This window comes from Hyperolius riggenbachi, chromosome 6, assembly GCF_040937935.1.
Source record: "Hyperolius riggenbachi isolate aHypRig1 chromosome 6, aHypRig1.pri, whole genome shotgun sequence".
Taxonomy (NCBI): Eukaryota; Metazoa; Chordata; class Amphibia; order Anura; family Hyperoliidae; genus Hyperolius; species Hyperolius riggenbachi.
In genome coordinates, this window is record NC_090651.1 from 365,523,315 (window position 1) to 365,545,748 (window position 22,434).

General features: G+C 44.6%; 1 protein-coding gene across 1 annotated transcript in view; it reads left to right on the top strand.

Annotated features, from left to right (window-relative positions):
- LOC137522275 (IgGFc-binding protein-like) overlaps positions 1–22,434 on the top strand; it is a 199,013-nt gene that overhangs the window by 65,247 nt on the left and 111,332 nt on the right. The window contains exons 3-4 of the mRNA XM_068242304.1: positions 1,167–1,366; positions 3,046–3,189. Of these exons, the coding sequence (XP_068098405.1) occupies positions 3,090–3,189 (100 nt within the window). The 5' untranslated portion in view covers positions 1,167–1,366; positions 3,046–3,089. The remainder of the gene's footprint in view (positions 1–1,166; positions 1,367–3,045; positions 3,190–22,434) is intronic.

The window sequence follows — 22,434 nt, forward strand, 5'->3', positions numbered from 1 at the left end:
TCGGCCTGTCCCTGACTTCGTTCCTGTTTGATCCTTTCAATAAGACTGACATCTGACCTATGTGTATGACTTCGGACTGTGTAATTTTTTTTGCACAGTTTTCACACCTGTCTTAGCCTACTGTAAATTAGCCATCTGATTACCAGTGTATGATCCTAGTCTGTTATTGACCTTGCTCTGCCTCAGTCCCTGTGTACCGCATATCTCTGACTTTGTGTATGACCTCAGTTGACGATCTGACCTCAATTATCGTATATTCAGTGTACACTTCATAGCCTGCATCACAGCCAGCGCTACAGCAAGTAACAGTTTCTGTCTGGGTTGGGACCAGGTTGGACTGGGTTAAGCTATAGCATAACCCTCACTGATGATAATTACAGCCATAAAACACTTTCCTATCAGTAAATGGCTCCTGACTGCAGGAAAGAGATAAAAAGGGTCAATAATTCATAGATTTGAGCTCTGGCATACTTCAATGAAGGTTTCATTGAGTAGAGACAATGAAACAGTAAAAATCTATAAACTAGATTTACAGTATATATGAAATAAAACTGTGGGATATCTTAAAAGTAATGTTTAGGAGACTGAGGATATATACACGTTTTTCTTATCAGTTTATTTTCACCTCGGATGTCCTTTAAGGCCTGTACACAAGCTTGACTTAAGTCGGCTGAGGAGGCCGAATAACAACTGCCTCAGCCAATAATCAGGTGTTTTATAAGGTAGCCCCAACCCGCGAGTGATCCACCCAGCGGATCTGCTCACCCACCATGTCGCCAAGCCCATTGTTCATGCTGCTCTCCTGCCTGCCATGTGACGTCATCCACACATCGCTCATCCTCTCTCCATTGCCCCCCCCCCCCTTCCCCTCATAGCAATACAGTGCATCATCAGCTACACAGCTGACAAACGTGTGTGCAGCCTGGCCCAGCGATGTCACCCAAGGAGATCAGGTCCTGATCCCCAACAGGTGACATCCCTCAAAAGGTGTGTACGCACCTTAACTCATCAGAACTGAAGAAATTGCTCCATTATCTAAAACACAAACGGTTGTCCATTCAAAGCTACTTTTTTTTTTATTATTTGGATGTACCTTGAATTGAATAAATGACAACCCTCAAGAGTGATAATAACAGAAACAATTATTTTATGCACTTTTCAAACAGCTATTGTGTGTCCACCCTTAAGTCAGTACAACCTGTGCTCTGGTTCCTGTACCACGCATTGTGCCAAGATCAGTGACTCCACCAGATGTCCCGCCTATTGTTCTGAAGGATGCACCTGCGATGATGGCTACTTCTTCAATGGGAAGATCTGCGTTACTGTGGACAACTGCGGTTGCTTCGACAATGGAAGATACTATAAGGTTACACGCACCACAGTAATATAAATATCTTTGACTTAGAGCAGTTTTGAGCAGTAAAACATTTTGGTTGCCGGGGCCCCCCAGGAAAATGTTTGATGTCCCCACCCCCAATGTTTACACCCCTTTCCTTGCCTCCTTGATGCCTTTCCCAGCCTTGGGGCCCATCTCACAAGGGCCTTAAAACAAGTGTGGCCATTATGATCTTCACACCCATATCACATCACATGTAGCCACACAAAAAAAATCAGATCTGAACTACAGTCACCTGTATCGGAGGAAGGAAAGGTTAGTGCTCTGCTCAGGGCTGCTTTTAGACTTTTTGCTGCCTGAGGTAGATTAGATACCCCCCCCCCCCCCTTCCTCCCTGATTTGGAATGATCGCTCGACAACCGACAATTCACTCTGCTTTATGTAATGTTCTCTCATGACATGCTGCAGCTCTAATCAATAGCACACACGCTGGCTGTAAGTCTGTGACAAGACCGTGAGACCTTGTAGCAGTGGAGAAAGTCATGCTAAGATAATTACCTTTTCATTCCCACAATTTTATATCTGGTGTTTCACTTTAATAACACACAAGGTAAAAAAAAAGAAAAATCACACTTGTTAGTTTAATATTTACATATTTTTGTGTTAAAAATGTATTAATTATCTCTCCAATCTCTCCTTTCCACTTCTTTTTCATGTTTTGTGTTTTACCCTGTCTTCTCGTATCTTCTGCCATAACTATACACCTCTTTGCTCCTCCCGTTACATCTTTCTTTATTTCCTCATCTCTCTCTCTCTCTCTCTCTCTCTCTCTCTCTCTCTCTCTCTCTTCTCTCTCTCTCTCTTTCTCTCTCTCTCTCTCTCTCTCCCTCTCTCTCTCTCCCTCTCTCTCTTCTCTCTCTCTTCTCTCTCTCTCATCTTTCTTTATTTCCTCATCTCTCTCTCTCTCTCTCTCTCTCTCTCTCTCTCTCTCCCTCTCTCTCTCATTCTCTCGCTCTCTTCTCTCTCTCTCTCTCTCTCTCTTCTCTCTCTCTCTCTCTCCTCTCTCTCTCATTCTCCCTCTCTCTCTCTCTCTCTCTCCTCTCTCTCTCTCCCCTCTCTCTCTCTTCTCTCTCTCTCTCTCTGTCTCTCTCTCTCTCTCTCTCTCTCTTATCTCTCTCTCTCTCTCCCCCCTCTCTCTCTTCTCTCTCTCTCCTCTCTCTCTCATTCTCTCTTCTCTCTCATTCTCTCTCTCTCTCTCTCATTCTCTCTCTCTCTCTTTCTCTCTCTCTCTTCATTCTCTCTCTCTCTCTCTCTCTCTCTCATTCTCTCTCTCTCCCCCCCCTCTCTCTCCCCCTCTCTCTCTCTTCTCTCTCTCTCTCTCCCCTCTCCCCCCCCCCCCACCTCCTCCTCTCTCTCTCTCTCTCTCATTCTCTCTCCCTCTCTTCTTTCCCTCCCATTCTCCACCACCTCCATCGTTGTTTATCTCCTCTTTATTTTATTTCTCCTTGTCCAAGCCCCTCTTATCCCTTTTTTTTCCCCTCTCTTTCTTCTGTCACTATTCTCACCTTTTTTCCTATCTCTCTGCCTCTCTCTCTTCTTCTCTTTTTCTACCTCGTATGTGTCTCTGTGTCCCCACGTTTTTTGTTGTGCTCTCCCCTCCCCTCCTCTTTCTCTTTACACTCTTCCTCCTTTTTATTTTCTAAAATTAGCAAAATGAAAAATTCTTATCCAGTGACTGCAGTAAAGTCTGCACATGTACTCCAAATTGGTGTTGTGGTTTGTCAATCGAACAACCTGCAAGAGCGATGAGAAGTGCCAGATATTAAATGGAGTTGTGGCTTGTGTCAATATAGGTAATAATAATTATTATACTAATTATCCCACACTGAATCACCACTTTAAGATCGTTTCAGATCACAGAGGGCCATATGCAATTCACTATTTCTCCTATGTTTTCTTCTAGCAGAGTTTTTCATCTTCTGTTTAAAATAACTTTTTTAGCACTCTGCAATTGAAAAAAAGTACTAAAAATTAAATGATAAAGTACTGTCAAAATGTTGTGGAGTGTTGTCTTGCTTACTGGTGGCTTAAAAGTCATTTATTGATAAGATGTGATCAGGCATGGTCGGAAGAGCCAATTTCCGATTCCGTGGTAATTCCGCATACCGCCACTACCGAAATTCCGCTACCCGTTTCATTCCTACTGAATTCCTGAGCTGTTCCGCGGAATTCCGATTTATACGGAATTCCGTCAGAAAATCTCTCTCTCTCTCTCTCCAAATCCAAATCCAAATCCAAATCCAAAAAAGCTTTATTGGCAGGACCAAATACATTTAGCATTGCCAAAGCAAAATAGAACATTAAGAGTATGGGGTTATACAGTCCATGTGTTATCATGTTCCTCTCAGTTGGTGGCAGGCCGTGACATATCGGGCAGCTATTTGCACAGTTTCTTCCTCTTCACCCAGTATGATATAGAGTTTCCTCTCCTCATCTGTGGAGGTGAAATCTGCAATGTGGGCGGAGAGTCTTTGGAAATGGGCGGTCCTCAACGGTGTATATTTGCTGCAGTGTAGCAGGAAGTGGGCCTCATCCTCCAGGACCCCCTGGTCACATTGCCTGCACAGACTCTCCTCCCGGGGCTTCCATGTCTGTCTGTGTCGTCCTGTCTCTATCTCCAGGTTGTGGGCGCTCAGACGGTACAGGCTCAAGGCCTGTCTATCTTTGTGGTGGTGTAGCCTCTCCAGATATGGGGCCATTGTAGATAGTGAGTTTCTGGGAGTTCTTTATGTCACTTCTCCATTCCTCTATGTATCGGTCCTTGCAGCTTTCTATCATTCCTTTTATTTGGGCTTTTGTCAGCCTGTGTTGGTGGTCTTGGCTGGGCTGGCTCTTGACGTTTTGTTTCAGAGAGCGTGGTATGCCCTCCCCACCCTGGCTCAGTGAGGCTTTATGGTGGTAAGTGCTGGGGTTGCTGCTCTGTATATGCGCCCAATATGAGAGCGCCCTCTGCTGGATAGTCAGCCATAGTGGGAATCTGCCTAGCTCTGCCCGGCAAGCTGAGTTCGAAGTGCTGCGATGGACTTGGAGAAGATACTTGCAGAACTCTAGATGGAAGATTTCTGTTGGGCTGGAGTCCCATTTTGATTGGTCAGGGTAGGTGACCGGGCCCCATACCTCACTGCTATAGAGCAGGATTGGGGTGATGATGCTGTTGAATATCTTTACCCAGACTCTCACTGGTGGTTTTAGGTGGTAAAGTTGCCTTCTGATGGCATAAAACGTTCTGCAGGCTTTTTCCTTCAGGGCCTCTACTGCTGGTTTAAAGCTCCCAGTTTGGTTAATTTCCAGCCCCAGGTAGGTGTAACTGTTTGTGGTCTCCAGTGGGCAGCCATTTAATATAAATGAGGAGGTGGGCATTTTTAGATTTTTTCTCTGGAACACCATCACTTTTGTCTTCTTTGGGTTGATGGGCAGTGCCCATGTGGTGCAGAAACTCTCCAGTACTGCCAGGCTGTCCTGTAGGCCCCTTTCTGTTGGGGAGAGCAGCAGGAGATCATCTGCATACAGCAGGAACTTCACCTCGTGGTCATGCAAGAGGAGGCCTGGTGCTGGGGAGGATTCCAGGGCTACAGCCAGTTGGTTAATAAATATGTTAAAGAGCGTTGGGCTCAAACTGCAGCCCTGCCTGACTCCTCGACCCTGCTTGAAGAACGCGCTTCTCTTCCCGTCCACTTTCACACTGCATTGGTTCCCAGTATATGAACTCTTGATGACATCATAGATTCTACCTCCTATTCCGCTCTCTAGGAGTTTTAGGAAAAGGCCTGGGTGCCACACCGAGTCAAACGCCTTCTTAAAATCCACAAAGCAAGCGTGTATTTTGCCGTGTGAGCTGTGGACATGGGTCTTGATAAGGCTGTGCAGTGTGTAGATGTGGTCGGTTGTGCGGTGGTTTGGCATGAACCCGGCTTGGCTTTTGCTGAGTACGTCCTGCTGTGTGAGGAAGGAGAGGATCCTTTTATTGATGATGCTGTTAAACAGTTTCCCCAGTGTACTGCTGACACATATTCCTCTGTAGTTTGCTGGATCATATCTGTCTCCATTCTTGTAGATGGGTGTTATGAGGCCTTCACTCCAGGCCTGAGGAAAGGAGCCCGCACTCAGGATAAGGTTGAAAAGTCTTGCGAGTGCCTCATGTATGTCCGGGGGGCTGTATTTGATCATCTCTGGCAGGATGCCATCGGTACCGCTAGCCTTCTTACATTTTATCAGCTTTGTTCTTTCTCTTATTTCCTCCATCGTGATTGGTGTATCCAGGGGGTTTTGAAAGTCCTTGATTGTCTCCTCCATGTCCTTCAGCTTTGCGGCTATTTGTTTCTGTTCCGGGGTTTGGGCATTTTCTGGGATGTCTTTGTAGAGGTCCCTGAAGTAGTGGAGCCAGATGTGGCCATTTTGGATGTGTAGAGGGCTTTTCTTGGGCTTTGTCCCAATGTGGTTCCAAGTCTCCCATAATGAGTTGTCTTGGAGGGAGTCCTCCAGCTGTTGGAGTTTGTGGGAGATGTGGCTCTGTTTTTTCCACCTGAGGGTGTCTTTGTATTGTCTCTGTAGGTGGTCATGGGCTTCCCTTAGGTCCTGGTTGTTGGGGTCTCTGTGCTTTTGGTTAGAGGCTGCCCTTAGAGAATTACGTAGAGCCTTGCACTCACTGTCAAACCATTTTTGGGACTCTCTCTCTCTCTCTCTCTCTCTCTCTCTCTCTCTCTCTCTCTCTCTCTCTCTCTCTCTCTCTCTCTCTCTCTCTCTCTCTCTCCATAGCTGGGATTTGAACCCAGGATGCAGTGTGTGGTAGTTAGTAGGTATCTGTCTTAACCGCTAGACCATGAACCACACTACATGGTAAAGCTGTCCTAGCATAAACCATACTACCATTATGATCAATGCAATAGAAAAAGTAGCATGATTAAGGATTGGTACTTTTTGAAAAGCATGCTTATATACCATAGCATATCTATTGAATTGATCATAATGGTAGTATGGTACATGCTAGGCCAGCTTTAGCATGTAGAGGTGGGACAAGGTCCTTCAGCACCCAAGGCTGAGACAGCAAAGTGCGCCCCCCCATCCATCCCACCCCAGCCATCACACACTGATTGCTATTACACTAAGAGGTGCCCCAGGGCCCCCAACCCCCCCAACACCTTAATCGCTACTTATCTGGCTTGCAGTCACTGCCATGTATCACCTTTTCTTATTTCTTTCTGCTTCAAACACAATTGGGAATGACAGCTGAGTGAATTGTGCACCCCCTCCTACACTACGCCCTGAGGCTGGAGCCTCTCCAGCCTCTGCCTCGGCCCGGCCCTGAGTGTGGTTGATGGTCTACACTGCATCCTGGGTTCAAATCCCAGCTATGGTATATAAGCATGCTTTTCAAAAAGTACCAATCCTTAATCATGCTACTTTTTCTATTGCATTGATCATAATGGTAGTATGGTTTATGCTAGGACAGCTTTACCATGTAGTGTGGTTCATGGTCTAGAGGTTAAGACAGATACCTACTAGCTACTACACACTGCATCCTGGGTTCAAATCCCAGCTATGGTATATAAGCTGTTTTGAAAATCTGCAATTCCCTACTGGATGATATAAGAGGATGGATGGATGGAGGAGGAGGAGAGAGAATGAGAGAGAGAATATTTTGATGTTATTCCGTAAAATTCCGTCGGAATTATAAAATTTCCGCGGAATTCCGTTTCAGATATATAGAAATTCCGTTCCGACTAACAAAATCGGAATTATTAATTCCGACCGGAATCACGGAATTAATAATTCCGCGGAATTTTCCGACCATGCCTGGATGTGATGTATCACCTATGATAAAAAGTGAATTGCATATGGCCCTTAGTGTGTGAGTATTGTACTGCTATGCCACATCTGTTTATCTTCAATCATGTGTTTATGTGCTTAATTTAAACATTTTCATTTACACATGTTTAAAGTCTGATCTTACAATGGGATTACAATGGGATTACAATGGGATTACAATGGGATTCTAGAATCCACATCTGTTTGAAAATCATGTCTAGCCTGTGGCTAAGTGGCTTTTAAATGATAATTCCCCTATATTTAACCACTTGAGGACCACAGTCTTTCTACCCCTTAAGGACCAGGCACTTTTTTTCCATTCAGACCACTGCAGCTTTCACGGTTTATTGCTCGGTCATACAACCTACCACCTAAATGAATTTTACGTCCTTATCTTCTCACTATTAAAGCTTTCTTTTGATGCTATTTGATTGCTGCTGCGATTTTATTCATCAAAAAAGACATGAATTTTGTAAAAAAAAAAGACTTTTTTAACTTTCTGCGCTGACATTTTTCAAATAAAGTAAAATTTCCTATACATTTGAGCGCGAAAGTTATTCTGCTACATGTCTTTGATAAAAAAAAAAACATTCAGTGTATATTTATTGGATTGGGTAAAAGTTATAGTGTTTACAAACTATGGTGCAAAAAGTGATTTTTCCCATTTTAAAGCATCTCTGACTTTTCTGACCACCTGTCAGGTTTCATAAGGTGCTAAAATTCCAGGATAGTATAAGTACCCCCCAAGTGACCCCATTTTGGAAAGAAAACATCCCAAAGTATTCACAAAGAGGCATGGTGAGTTCATAGAAGATTTTATTTTTTGTCACAAGTTAGCGGAAAATGACACTTTGAAACAAAAAACAAAAATTCCATTTCTGCTAACTTGTGACAAAAAAAAAATGAAATCTGCCACAGACTCACCATAGCCCTCTCTAAATACCTTGAAGTGTCTACTTTCCAAAATGGGGTCATTTGTGAGGTGTATTTACTGTCCTGGTATTTTGGGGGGTGCTAAATTGTAAGCACCCCTGTAAAGCCTAAAGGTGCTCATTAGACGTTGGGCCCCTTAGCGCACCTAGGCTGCAAAAAGGGGTCACACATGTGGTATTGCCGTACTCAAGAGAAGTAGTATAATGTGTTTTGGGGAGTATTTTTACACATACCCATGCTGGGTTGGAAAATATCTCTGTAAATGACAATCTTTTGATTTTTTTTTACACACAATTGTCCATTTACAGAGAGATTTCTCCCACCCAGCATGGGTATGTGTAAAAATACACCCCACAACACATTATACTACTTCTCCTGAGTACGGCGATACTACATGTGTGGCACTTTTTTGCACCCTTACTGCGCTAAGGGGCCCAAAGTCCAATGAGTACCTTTAGGATTTCAAGGGTCATTTTGAGACATTTGTTTTCAAGACTACTCCTCATGGTTTTGGGCCCCTAAAATGCCAGGACAGTATAGGAACCCCACAAATGACCCCATTTTAGAAAGAAGACACCCAAAGGTATTCCATTAGGAGTACGGTGAGTTCATAGAAGATTTTATTTTTTGTCACAAGTTAGCGGAAATTGATTTTTTTTTTCACAAAGTGTCATTTTCCGCTAACTTGTGACAAAAAAATAAAATCTTCTATGCACTCACCATACTCCTAACGGAATACCTTTGGGTGTCTTCTTTCTAAAATTGGGTCATTTGTGGGGTTCCTATACTGCCCTGGCATTTTAGGGGCCCTAAACCGTGAGGAGTAGTCTTGAAAACAAATGTCTCAAAATGACCCTTGAAATTCTAAAGGTACTCATTGGACTTTGGGCCCCTTAGCGCAGTTAGGGTGCAAAGAAGTGCCACACATGGGGTATCACCGCACCCGGGAGAAGTAGTATAATGTTTTTTGGGGTGTATTTTTAAACATACCCATGCTGGGTGGGAGAAATCTCTCTGCGAATGACAATTTTTTGTATTTTTTACACACAATTGTCCATTTACAGATATATTTCTCCCACCCAGCATGGGTATGTGTAAAAATACACCCCAAAACACATTATACTACTTCTCCTGAGTACGGAAATACCACATGTGTGGCACTTTTTTGCACCCTAACTGCGCTAAGAGGCCCAAAGTCCAATGAGTACCTTTAGGATTTCACAGGTCATTTTGAGAAATTTCGTTTCAAGACTACTCCTCATGGTTTAGGGCCCCTAAAATGCCAGGACAGTATAGGAACCCCACAAATGACCTCATTTTGGAAAGAAGACACCCCAAGGTATTCCGTTAGTAGTATGGGGAGTTCATAGAAGATTTTATTTTTTGTCACAAGTTAGCGGAAAATGACACTTTGTGAAAAAAAAACAATAAAAATCAATTTCCGCTAACTTGTGACAAAAAATAAAATCTTCTATGAACTCCCCATACTACTAACGGAATACCTTGGGGTGTCTTCTTTCTAAAATGAGGTCATTTGTGGGGTTCCTACACTGTCCTGGCATTTTAGGGGCCCTAAACCAAGAGGAGTAGTCTTGAAACGAAATTTCTCAAAATGACCTGTGAAATCCTAAAGGTACTCATTGGACTTTGGGCCCCTTAGCGCAGTTAGGGTGCAAAAAAAAGCCACACATGTGGTATTGACGCACTCGGGAGAAGTAGTTTAATGTGTTTTGGGGTGTATTTTTACACATACCCATGCTGGGTGGGAGAACTATCTCTGTAAATGGACAATTTTTTGCTTTTTTTTACAACACAATTGTCCATTTACAGAGATATTTCTTCCACCCAGCATGGGTATGTGTAAAAATACACCCCAAAACACATTATACTACTTCTCCTGAGTACGGCGATACCACATGTTTGGCACTTTTTTGCACCCTAACTGCGCTAAGGGGCCCAAAGTCCAATGAGTACCTTTAGGATTTCACAGGTCATTTTAAGAAATTTTGTTTCAAGACTATGCCTCATGGTGTAGGGCCCCTAAAATGCCAGGACAGTATAGGAACCCCACAAATGACCCCATTTTAGAAAGAAGACACCCCAAGGTATTCCGTTAGGAGTACGGGGAGTTCATAGAAGATTTTATTTTTTGTCACAAGTTAGCGGAAAAAAAAACAATAAAAATCAATTTCCACTAACTTGTGACAAAAAATAAAATCTTCTATGAACTCACCGTACTCCTAACGGAATACCTTTGGGTGTCTTCTTTCTAAAATGGGGTCATTTGTGGGGTTCCTATACTGTCCTGGCATTTTAGGGGCCCTAAACCATGAGGAGTAGTCTTGAAACAAAATTTCTCAAAATGACCTGTGAAATCCTAAAGGTACTCATTGGACTTTCGGCCCCTTAACGCAGTTAGGGTGCAAAAAAGTGCCACACATGTGGTATCGCCGCACTCGGGAGAAGTAGTTTAATGTATTTTGGGGTGTATTTTTACACATACCCATGCTGGGCGGGAGAAATATCTCTGTAAATGGACAATTGTGTGTAAAAAAATAAAAAAAATGTCATTTACAGAGATATTTCTCCCACCCACCATGGGTATGTGTAAAAATACACCACAAAACACATTATACTACTTCTACTGAGTACGGCAATACCACATGTGTGGCACTTTTTTGCACCCTAACTGTGCTAAGGGGCCCAAAGTCCAATGAGCACCTTCAGGCTTTACAGGGGTGCTTACAATTTAGCACCCCCCCACACACACACACACTTGCCAGGACAGTTAACAAACCCCACAAATTACCCCATTTTGAAAAGAATACACGCTAAGGTATTCCATGAGGGCCATGGTGAGTTCATAGAAAATTTTATTTTTTGTCACAAGTTAGCGGAAAATGACATTTTGTGAAATAAAAAAAAACAAAACCACAATTTCTGCTAACTTGTGACAAAAAATAAAATATTCTATGAACTCACCATGCACCTAACAGAATACGTTGGGGTGTCCTCTTTCCAATCATTCCTGGGGTCTGTCCTGGCATTTTAGGGTCTCTGCAATCATCACATGTATGGCCAGTATTAGGAGTTTCTGCTATACTCCTTATATTGGGCATAAGGGTAATGCACTCTGGGCTAAAAGGAAAAATAAACGTCAAACAATCAATCAATCAATGTGGATGAAAAAATATCTGCCAAAAAAATTTGAAAAAAAAAAGAGTGGAAGGCGTCTGCCAGGACATAGGAGCTGCCGCCCCAAAATCCGAACCCACCAGCTCGTATGCCCTGGCAAACCCCATTTATCCATTCACACCGATCGATGTGGATGAACAAATTATTGCCAGAGTTCTTTTTTGATACAAAGTGCTTGCCAAAGCATATGAAACCCCAACACCGCTCCTCGGCCCATATTCCTCGGCAAACGTATCTTTTTGACTGCGGAGGAGAACTCTCGTCCTGCAGCGCTGCATGCACCGATTTTGTGTAACCTGACAGACGCGCAATGTTCTGTCAGGATGCACCATCAGTGCTGCAGCTGGTTAGTCGTTCGCTCGGTCCACCTGGAAGGTTAATGGATGGAAAAAGAGAAAAAAAATACAAAAAACAAGCAAGCAGCAAAGCAATTACTTCATTAACATTAATAAACTTTGAACTTTTTTAATCAAAACCTTAACATTGCGAACCAAACATTAACTTTTTTGCTTACCTGTTTTTTTTTTTTTTTTTTTTTTAACTTACCTCCTAAGGACAAACCTCTCCTCCCCCATGGGACAATGTGCGAAGTGCAAATCGCACAGAGTTGTGGCGAAGTACATTACGCAATTTGTCCCAAGTGAAAGGAGAGGTTTCTGGCAGCCCTGTGTATTAGGGTCTCTGGAAACCCGATGTTTGGTTTCACACTGCATATTGACATATCCGGTGGGTCAAGCCCGCCGCACTGTATCGTCCAAAACAGATCTTCAGGCAATACCACAAGAGTAGCATTCGGCCTAGTAATGAACTGCGTCGCCATAGACTAACATGACTTCCGGGCCGATCGATATTGCCACAGAAGCCACGCAGTAACGTAGGCATGCACTAGCGTTAAGTCAAGCACTTCCGGCATAGGGGGGGACCGCAAAGTGTGACTTTCGCTAGGCATTTTGCCCTAACACATCGCAGCAGTGTGAAATAGCACTGAAAGACCCTCGTGTGCCTACCGCTGTTTGTGGAGTTCCCTACTCTCTTATAGTGTACCTGCTTGTGGTACCTCTCAAAACACTCCCCTAGGCATAGGCCAGGCTGCTCAGGACAGGTGGGACAATAAACAGTGGTGTCACGCCTTATTCCAGCCCTGCTGCAGACACGACAACGTTTTCTTCGGATTCGGTGACCTGGGGTACTCGGAATTGGATAGGCGTAATGCCTTCCATGCAGCCGGCTAGTTGCATCTTGGGGTTGGGCCACGGCACCTCCTGGATACAGGAGTTCCATCACGATCTGTTTATGAAATTGAATAAACGATCCTGTTCTCCCAGCCTTACTGTAGAGAACAAAGCTGTTGTAAATTGCCAATTGAATGAGGTAAAAAGACACTTTTTTATACCAGTGTCTTGTTTTTCGGGCAACTAAATAGGGCGCTAACCTCTGGTCATTGAAGTCCACCCCTCCCATGATAGTATTGAACTCATGGATGACAAGGGGTTTTTCAATGACCTCAGTTCTCCGTTGAATTTCAACTGTCGTGTCTGCGTGAATGGTGGACAGGAAGTAAACCTCCCTCTCCTTCCATTTCACTGCGAGCAGGTTGTCAGCACACAAGGCGGTCCTCTGCCCCCGTTCAAGTCTGGTGGTAATGAACCGTTGGGGGAATCCTCGGCGACTAGGCCGCACGGTGCCACAGCTTTGGATTTTTTCTAATTTTAAGTGCTGAAAGAGGGCCACACTTGTGTAATAATTGTCCACAAAAAGATGGTACCCCTTCTGGAACAAGGGTGACACCAAGTCCCACACAACTTTTCCACTGCTCCCCAGGTAGTCAGGGCATCCGACCGGCTCCAATTTTGAGTCTTTTCCCTCATAGACCCTAAAATAAGATGTATAGCCTGTGGCCCTTTCACAGAGCTTATACAGTTTCACCCCATACCAGGCGCGCTTGCTTGGGATGTACTGTTTGATGCAAAGGCGCCCGATAAAACGTATGAGGGACTCGTCTACGCAGATGTCCTGGTCAGGGGTATAAGCATCTGCAAATATGGATGACAGGTGGTCTATAAGGGGTCGAATTTTGTGGAGCCGGTCAAAAGCAGGGTGGTCAGTTCAATGACAGGTTTCGTTGTTACTGAAGTGCAGGAAGCGCAGGATGTTCTCAAATTGTGTCCTGGACATGGCAGCAGAGTACAGGGGAACATGATATGCTAGGTTCGTAGACCAATAAGACCGCAACACATTCTGCTTTACTAGTCCCGTGTGAAGGAGAAGGCCCAAAAAAAATTTAATTTCGGAAACTTGAACTGGTTTCCACCGAAAAGGCTGGGCAAGGAACCTTTCCGGATTGGCGATTATATATTGTGTGGCCTTACGGTTGGTCTCTCTGCCACAATTAAGTCTAAGAGATCCCGGGTGAAGAACAGATAGAAAAAGTCTAGGGCCGATACTAGATTATCTGTCTCCACCTGGACTCCAGACTGGGCGGTGAAAGGGGGAAGTACGGGTGCGGCAGAATCAGGGGATTGCCAATTTGGGTTTGCCAGCACCTCTGGTAAACTAGGGGTAGTACGGGCCCGTCTTCTTGGTGGCTGTGACTGGGATCTTACTGCACATGCCACCGAACCAGTTTCAACTTCCATGCTGGTGCTCGCCACTTCACCAGGGAAGTACTGGTTCTAGGTCCAGGAGATGGTGTGCTGCTGGTGCCTGTCCCACCATGAAATCTCAGACCAGCACGAACACCACTCTGCTGCCCTTGAGGCCGATCCTGCACCACCTGCAGTCCAACAACATGGGGTGTGGTACGCCTGGCTCTAGCCGGGACCTCAGCCTCATCATCACTATCGGTCAGTGAGCCACTGCTCAATTCAGGTTCAAACTCTGACCCGGAAGATTCGTCGAATGAGGCGTCCCAATCATCCTCATCCGACTGGGCCATGTACCTGAGAACCTCATCATCGGAATACCCCTTTCTTGCCATGGTGGACTGCTAAATTTAGGGGGTATTCCTCTGAGACTACCTAGAAAAAAAGAGCACCTACCTAGCAAAAGGGAGTATTTAAGAGGCAGAAAGCTGTGGTCACTGAGTTTTGATAAAAAAAAAAAATCAAAACTGATGTTTACAGTGCCACAGCTATTGTACAGTGTTTTTTGCAGTGATCAGAAAAAAAAATTCTGTCACTGCAGTGGGGCGGGCTGAACGCAAGTGCAGGTGAACGATCAGGCCTGATTGGGCAAACACTGCGGTTTTTTGTGGATCCTAGTGACCCTAATAGATCTGACTGTGATCAGTAATGATCACTTACAGATACTATATAGTACCAATGTTGATTAGCGACAGTGATGAAGCTAATTAGTGACTGTGGTGCAGTGGGCTGAGCACTAACTGACACTTACAAAGGGGCCTAGCTAACTGGCCTAACTACTAACACTAGTGAAACTAAAAAAGTGACAGTTTTCACTGATCACTGTTTTTAGATCACTAGGATAGTGACAAGGGGGTGGTGGCGAGTGGGGAATCAGAGGCAATCAGAAACAATCACAGGACAATCAAAGGCAATCACAGGGCAATCGCAGGCCAATCACAGGGCACTCTATTCACGGGGCAATCAAAGCCAATCACGGGACAATCAAAGCCAATCACAGGGCAATCAAACCAATCAGGGCACAATCAAAGCCAATCATGGGACAATCAAAGCCAATCACAGGCCAATCAAAGCCAATCACAGGGCAATCACAGGGCAATCAAAGCCGATCACGGGACAATCAAAGCCGATCACGGGACAATCAAAGCCAATCACAGGCCAATCAAATCCAATCACAGGCCAATCAAAGCCAATCACAGGCCAATCAAAGCCAATCACAGGGCAATCACAGGGCAATCAAAGCCGATCACGGGACAATCAGAGTAGATCACAGGACAATCAAAGCCGATCACGGGACAATCACAGGCCAATCAAAGCCAATCACAGGCCAATCACAGGCCAATCACAGGCCAATCACAGGGCAATCAAAGGGCAATCACAGGGCAATCAAAGCCAATCACGGGACAACCAAATACAATTACAGCACAATCAAATATGATGTCAGCACAATCAAATACAATGTCAGCACAATCAAATACAATGCACTGGGAAGAGGATTGGGGGGGGGGGATCTGAGGGCGATCTGAGGGTGTGGGTGGTTGATTAGGTGCCCGCACGGAGCAGACTGGGTCCTGATCTGATGGGTGGCAGACACAGGGGGTGACGATGGGAGATCAGTGAGGGATTACAGGGGAGAATAGATGTAAACAATGCACTGGGGAGGTTATCAGGAGGGGGGGGGGTCTGAGGGCAATCTGAGGGTCTGGGTGGGTGATCAGGTGCCCCCAAGGGACAGTTTAGGGTCTGCTCTGATTGGTGGTGGTGACAAGGGGTGATAGACAGGTGATAGATGGGTGATAGACAGGTGATCAGTGGGTAAGGCAGCTATACAGCTGTATACAGTATACAGGCGGGGGGGTCTGGGAGGGGGGTCTGGGGGGATCTGAGGGTAGGGGAGGTGATCAGGGGACCCTAGGGGGCAGATAGGGACCTAACTGAGGGGATAGCGACGCTAGATAGTGACAGGGAGTGATTGATGGGTTTTATGGGGGTGCTTGGGTGCAAAATGTGGTGTGCTGGGGTGAGCAGGGGGGTTCTGAGGGTTGGGGTGGGCGATCGGGGGGTCTGTGTGGGGCACACTGTGTTTTTTTTAACTTATCCTGATGGCTGCCGTCCTCTCTGATGGTCGCACGACGAGTGACCATCAGCGGAGGAGGCAGCCAGTATAATACACTTTGTTACAATAACAAAGTGTATTATACCTTTCTGATTGGCCCGATCTCGCTGTTTGAAACCCGCCTGCGCTGCTAATTGGCCGACGGGTTACGGTGCAGAGTGGGCGGGGCCAGATGCCGTGGGTAGATCGCGTCATTGCTTACTCCGCCTAACCACGCCTGACGCCGCCACCACCGATGGGCGTAGTGCGGTCGTTTGGGCCCAGCCCTTGCCGGCTTAAGGCGGTCGGCAAGTGGTTAAGAAAAAAAAATTCTCTAGTAAACTGTGAGAGTTATGTACTGTACATGTGTGGTTTTCTTTGAATCAATGTTTTTTTTTTTTTTCAAAGTTGTTAAGGAACTTTTCCGCTTGTCCACAATATTATACCATTTTTTTTTAAAAAATTATTTTTTATTTTTTGGGGGTTTCTTTAGACAGCAAGCCCTTAAATATGCAGTATCCATCAGATCTCAGATGTTTGTGCATATTCGTGGTCTGTCTCTATTGGCTGTGGCAGACTAATAACTAACTGACAGGTTATTTGTCATTGTCCTTTTCTTTGTCATAAACATCTTTAGTGATGAGCCAAAATTTTGTATAGGAGCCATTTTGCAACACAATTTGCAATTATGATGCAAATTCATAATTTTTGGCAAACTTGTGAATTTTTGGCCAGCTTGTGATTTTATCATAATTTGTAATGCCATATCATTATTTTGTGTTAACTCGTTATTTTGTGTGTATATGTGTTTACTTGTAGTTTGGTGCAATTACATGAACATGAATTGTAATATAATTGCAATCAGTCATAATCACGCAATTTTTAATTGATCATAGTTATGTAAAACCGTTCATAGTTATGAATTCGCTATTACGAAAATAATTTTAGTTATGAAAAAATGTTATCATGAAAATTATGCATATAGTTATAATTACATTAAATTCTGCACAATTTTTCACAATTACAATTTTCACCAGGTTTTAACTACTCTCTTCACTATTCAAAATTAATCTTAAAAGCAATCCTAGAATTAGTTAATTTAAAAACATTTAGAACTTTCTAAGGAACTGAAAAATTAGGGATAATCATCCTCTATGTGGACAGTCTAGTTTTTTAGTTTTGTTTATTTTTTTTCCTATCAAACCTCCATCACGAACCAAGAAGTACAAGTCATACTTGCAAATTTTCAACTGAAAGATGATTAGGACATCACCCCTATTGGACACAAACAGCAGGAGGGGAAAAAACTGTCCACAAACTTGCAAAAATAAAATGTCAACTGGGTTCAAGAGAACCTAAAAAAAAAAAAAGAGAAAAACCTGGAGCTATTTAGTAGTAGTGTTTACAAAGAGTGGAAAATTGTAGTATTTCCATTTGGATAGTGGGTATCTTAGAAGATTCCAGGTTGGTATATATACAAATAGAATTACCCCAAACAATTCAATGCAACTTAATTGAAATAAAGATTTTAAGCACGGTACAGTAACATTACCTACTCACTAACTGCTTTGTGACACTTATTACCCGAAGGAAAGGAATGAGACATTAAAACATACACATTTCATTTATATTATAGTTCGGGTATCTCCTAACCCATGTTAAAGTCAAAATGTATCCAACTAATATAATAAATGGGAAAGTTCGGATGTTTGGATGTTTGGATGCTTGTTACTCGATCACGCAAAAATGGCTGAACGGATTTGAATGAAATTTGGCACACACATAGTACATTACCTGGAATAAAGTATAAGATACTTTTTATTTCCATAACCAAAAAGGGGGCGGAGACAAATACAAATTTCACTGGAAATTGTAAACTGCAGCCATTCTTACACTGTTAATGGTAGGGTTCTCAAACTTTGCACAGTTGGTCGCTGGGTGACTGGGATTATTACTCAGAAAGGTGGGTGGAGTCTATAAAAGCCAATCAAGATTAACCTATTGATTTTCAAGGGGAATATTTACATTGCTGCCATTCTTGCACTGTTAATGGCACAGAAAGGGGGTGGAGCCACAAATAGCCAATTAAATTTGTTTCATATCAATGCAAATTATTGATGCCAAACACCGCAAAGATCACAAACTTGGTAATTGATTAATTGTGTGTTAGGGTTCGAAAAGTAGGCACAGCCAACACCAGCCAAATACATAAATGGTCAACGTCGGGTCATAAGTGGGTGGAGACAAATACAAATTTTACTGGGAAAATGTAAACAGCAGCCATTCTTACACTGTTAATGGTAGGATTCTCAAACTTTGCACAGTTGGTTACTGGGTGACTGGGATTAATATTCAGAAAAGTGGGTGGAGTCTATAAAAGCCAATCAAAATTAACCTATTGGTTTTCAAGGGGAATATTTACATTGCTGCCATTCTTGGACTGTTAATGGCACAAGCCTCAAACCTGGTACAGTTGATCAAAAAATAAACAAAACTAAAAAACCCTAGATTGTCCACATAGAGGATGATTATTCCTAATTTTTCAGTTCCTTAGAAAGTTCTAAATGTTTTCAAATTAACTAATTCTAGGATTGCTTTTAAGATTAATTTTGAATAGGGAAGAGAGTAGTTAAAACCTGGTGAAAATTGTAATTGTGAAAAATTGTGCAGAATTTAATGTAATTATAACTATATGCATAATTTTCATGATAACATTTTTTCATAACTAAAATTATTTTCGTAATAGCGAATTCATAACTATGAACGGTTTTACATAACTATGACTAATTAAAAATTGCGTGATTATGACTGATTGTAATTATATTACATTTCATGTTTATGTAATTGCACCAAACTACAAGTAAACACATATACACACAAAATAACGAGTTAACACAAAATAATGATATGACATTACAAATTATGATAAAATCACAAGTTTGCCAAAAATTCACGAGTTTGCCAAAAATTATGAATTTGCATCATAATTGCAAATTGTGTTGCAAAATGACTCCTATACAAAATTTTGGCTTATCACTAAAGATGTTTATGACAAAGAAAAGGACAATGACAAATAACCTGTCAGTTAGTTATTAGTCTGCCACAGCCAATAGAGTCAGACCATGAATATGCACAAACATCTGAGATCTGATGGATACTGTATATTTAAGGGCTTGCTGTCTAAAAAAAAAAAAAAAAAAAATTAAAACATTAAAAAAAAAAATGGTATAATATTGTGGACAAGCGGAAAAGTTCCTTAACAACTTTGAAAAAGAAAAAAAAAACATTGATTCAAAGAGAAACCACACATGTACAGTACATAACTCTCACACTTTACTAGAGAATTTTTTTTTTAACCACTTGCCAACCGCCTTAAGCCGATGGGCAGCGGCAAGGGCTGGGCCCAAACGACCGCAATACGCCCATTGGCGATGGCGGCGGCAGGTGTGGTTAGGCGGAGATCGCATCAGCAATGACGCGATCTACCGCCGGCATCTGGCCCCGCCCACTCTGCGCTGTAACTCGCCGGCCAATTAGCAGTGCCGGCGGGTTTCAAACAGCGCGATCGGGCCAATCAGAAAGGTATAATACACCAGGGATGCTCGGATGTGCCTCATCCACGAATTCGGAAATCCGCGTGGTTGCAAAAAAAAATCCGCATTCGGCCCCGCCGCATGCGGATTTTCGTCCGCGTCCACGCAACCACGCGGATTTTTTCCCGTGAATGGCGTAATCACGCGCGGATTCACGCCCGGAGGCGGATTTTCTTTTAACGTTAATAACAAAGCCCCCATACATGCTACAGTCCCCCAAATAGCATGGATTATCGAGGTGATAAGGGGCAACATAACTTCAACATAAAAAATTCCCCCCCAAAAAATTTTTCTAGAGAAAATGGATTTTAAAGTGAAATCAACACTTTAAATGGGACTATTAATTGGTAATAAGTGGTTTTAAAAAGGGATATACGCGTTAAGCAGTCAAAGAGGTGAAGGCGAGTTCCAATGGCACTTGGCGGCGAAGGTACCGCTGGAGGAGGATGAGTGGCTGACGGCAAAAAGGCTCCAGAGAGGTTTTTGTAATTTTTTTTTTTTTTTGCAGCAATTAGCAATGACATCGCAGCAGAGTTGTCAGTGGACACGGGCAGTGTGAACGCAGAGTGCAGTGGTGGTAGCGACTGAGTCAGGAGAAGGACTATGCGGGCGGTCAGTTCAGCAGCACAGAAGGACCACGGCAACATACTGGTGGTAGTAGTAGCAGCACAGCGTCATAGTGCTGGCCAAAAAATTAAATGCACCCGGTGACCCGGGCAGTGTGAACGCAGAGTGTAGTAGCGACTGAGTCAGGAGGACAAAGCGGGCGGTCAGTTCAGCAGCAGCAGCACAGTAGTAATAGCACAGCGTCATAGTGCTGGCCAAAAAATTAAATGCACCCGGCGACCCGGGCAGTGTGAACGCAGAGTGTAGTAGCGACTGAGTCAGGAGGACAAAGCGGGCGGTCAGTTCAGCAGCAGCAGCACAGTAGTAGTAGCACAGCGTCATAGTGCTGGCCAAAAAATTAAATGCACCCGGTGACCCGGGCAGTGTGAACGCAGAGTGTAGTAGCGACTGAGTCAGGAGGACAAAGCGGGCGGTCAGTTCAGCAGCAGCAGCAGCACAGTAGTAGTAGCACAGCGTCATAGTACTGGCCAAAAAATTAAATGCACCCGGCGACCCGGGCAGTGTGAACGCAGAGTGTAGTAGCGACTGAGTCAGGAGGACAAAGCGGGCGGTCAGTTCAGCAGCAGCAGCAGCAGCAGCAGCACAGTAGTAGTAGCACAGCGTCATAGTGCTGGCCAAAAAATTAAATGCACCCGGCGACCCGGGCAGTGTGAACGCAGAGTGTAGTAGCGACTGAGTCAGGAGGACAAAGCGGGCGGTCAGTTCAGCAGCAGCAGCAGCAGCAGCACAGTAGTAGTAGCACAGCGTCATAGTGCTGGCCAAAAAATTAAATGCACCCGGCGACCCGGGCAGTGTGAACGCAGAGTGTAGTAGCGACTGAGTCAGGAGGACAAAGCGGGCGGTCAGTTCAGCAGCAGCAGCACAGTAGTAGTAGCACAGCGTCATAGTGCTGGCCAAAAAATGAAATGCACCCGGTGACCCGGGCAGTGTGAACGCAGAGTGTAGTAGCGACTGAGTCAGGAGGACAAAGCGGGCGGTCAGTTCAGCAGCTCAGAAGGAGGACCATGGCAACTTACTGGTAGTAGTACCATAACACCAAAAAATTAACCAAGGTAGGCACTAGGCAGGTAGTAAATGTCTTTATAAAGGCAGGCATAGTTAACAACAGCACATGCAGCAGCCACTTCATGTCCCCCTGTGTCCGACAATAGGGGCCAGAAACTCACCTTCCACCCAAGCCTGGTTGATTTTCAGGAAGGTGAGTTTGTCCACAGAGGCGTGGGAGAGCCGAGAGCGCTTCTCTGTGACCACGCCACCGGCCGCACTAAAGCATCTCTCTGAGAGGACACTGGAAGGAGGGCAGGATAGGAGTTCCAGGGCGTACTGGGAAAGCTCGCTCCAGATGTCCAGTCTCTTGACCCAGTACTCCAAGGGGTCCACGGGGCTGTCGGTGTCATTGAGCCCGCTGGATGACCCCATATAGTCAGACACCATGGTGGTCAGTCGTTGCTTGTGCTGGTTGGTGGTGGATGCTGTGGCGGGCACCTCTGTTCTGGGCTGCTGCACTGCATACAGGCTCTTGCTTAGGCTCTTCAGGTCCCCGGGGCGCCAGTTGCTGCTGCTGCTGCTGCTGGTGGTTGTTGTTGTGCTGCTAGTGGCAATGGCAGGCACCTCTTGCTGGCTTGGCAGAGCAGTTACAGTGGGGGTGGAAGGCTGGGGGAATGCTTCCAGTAGTCTGCGCACAAGGGCCTCCTTCAACTCCCTTGTGCGTTGCTCGGTGGTGGATGGCGTCATTAAGTCTCCCAGCTTCCCCTTCAGACGGGGATCAAGCATCAAGGTAATCCAGATGCCACATACCCCACTTCCAGGCCTCTGGGGGTCAGCCACCTCCGCTCCTGCTTCCTGAGGGCGGCCAGGACGTTGGTGGCCGTAAGCCTCTCCTTCCCCAGGGTCACCAATTTTAAAAGGGCTTGGCAGTGCCGAGGCTTGGCGCTGCTGCTGCCGAGGCGGGCTTGCTTTCCGGGTGCTGAGGGAGTGTCGTGACAGGACCCTTCTGCATCCCCCCTGATCCCGCGTGGTGGCACCACTAGCTGGGCTGATGCGCTCTTGTCCTCCCTCCCTTCCATCAGTGTCACCCAGTGGGCCGTAAAGGACAGGTAGCGACCTGTCCCAAATCTGCTACTCCACGAGTCCATGGTCACGTGGACC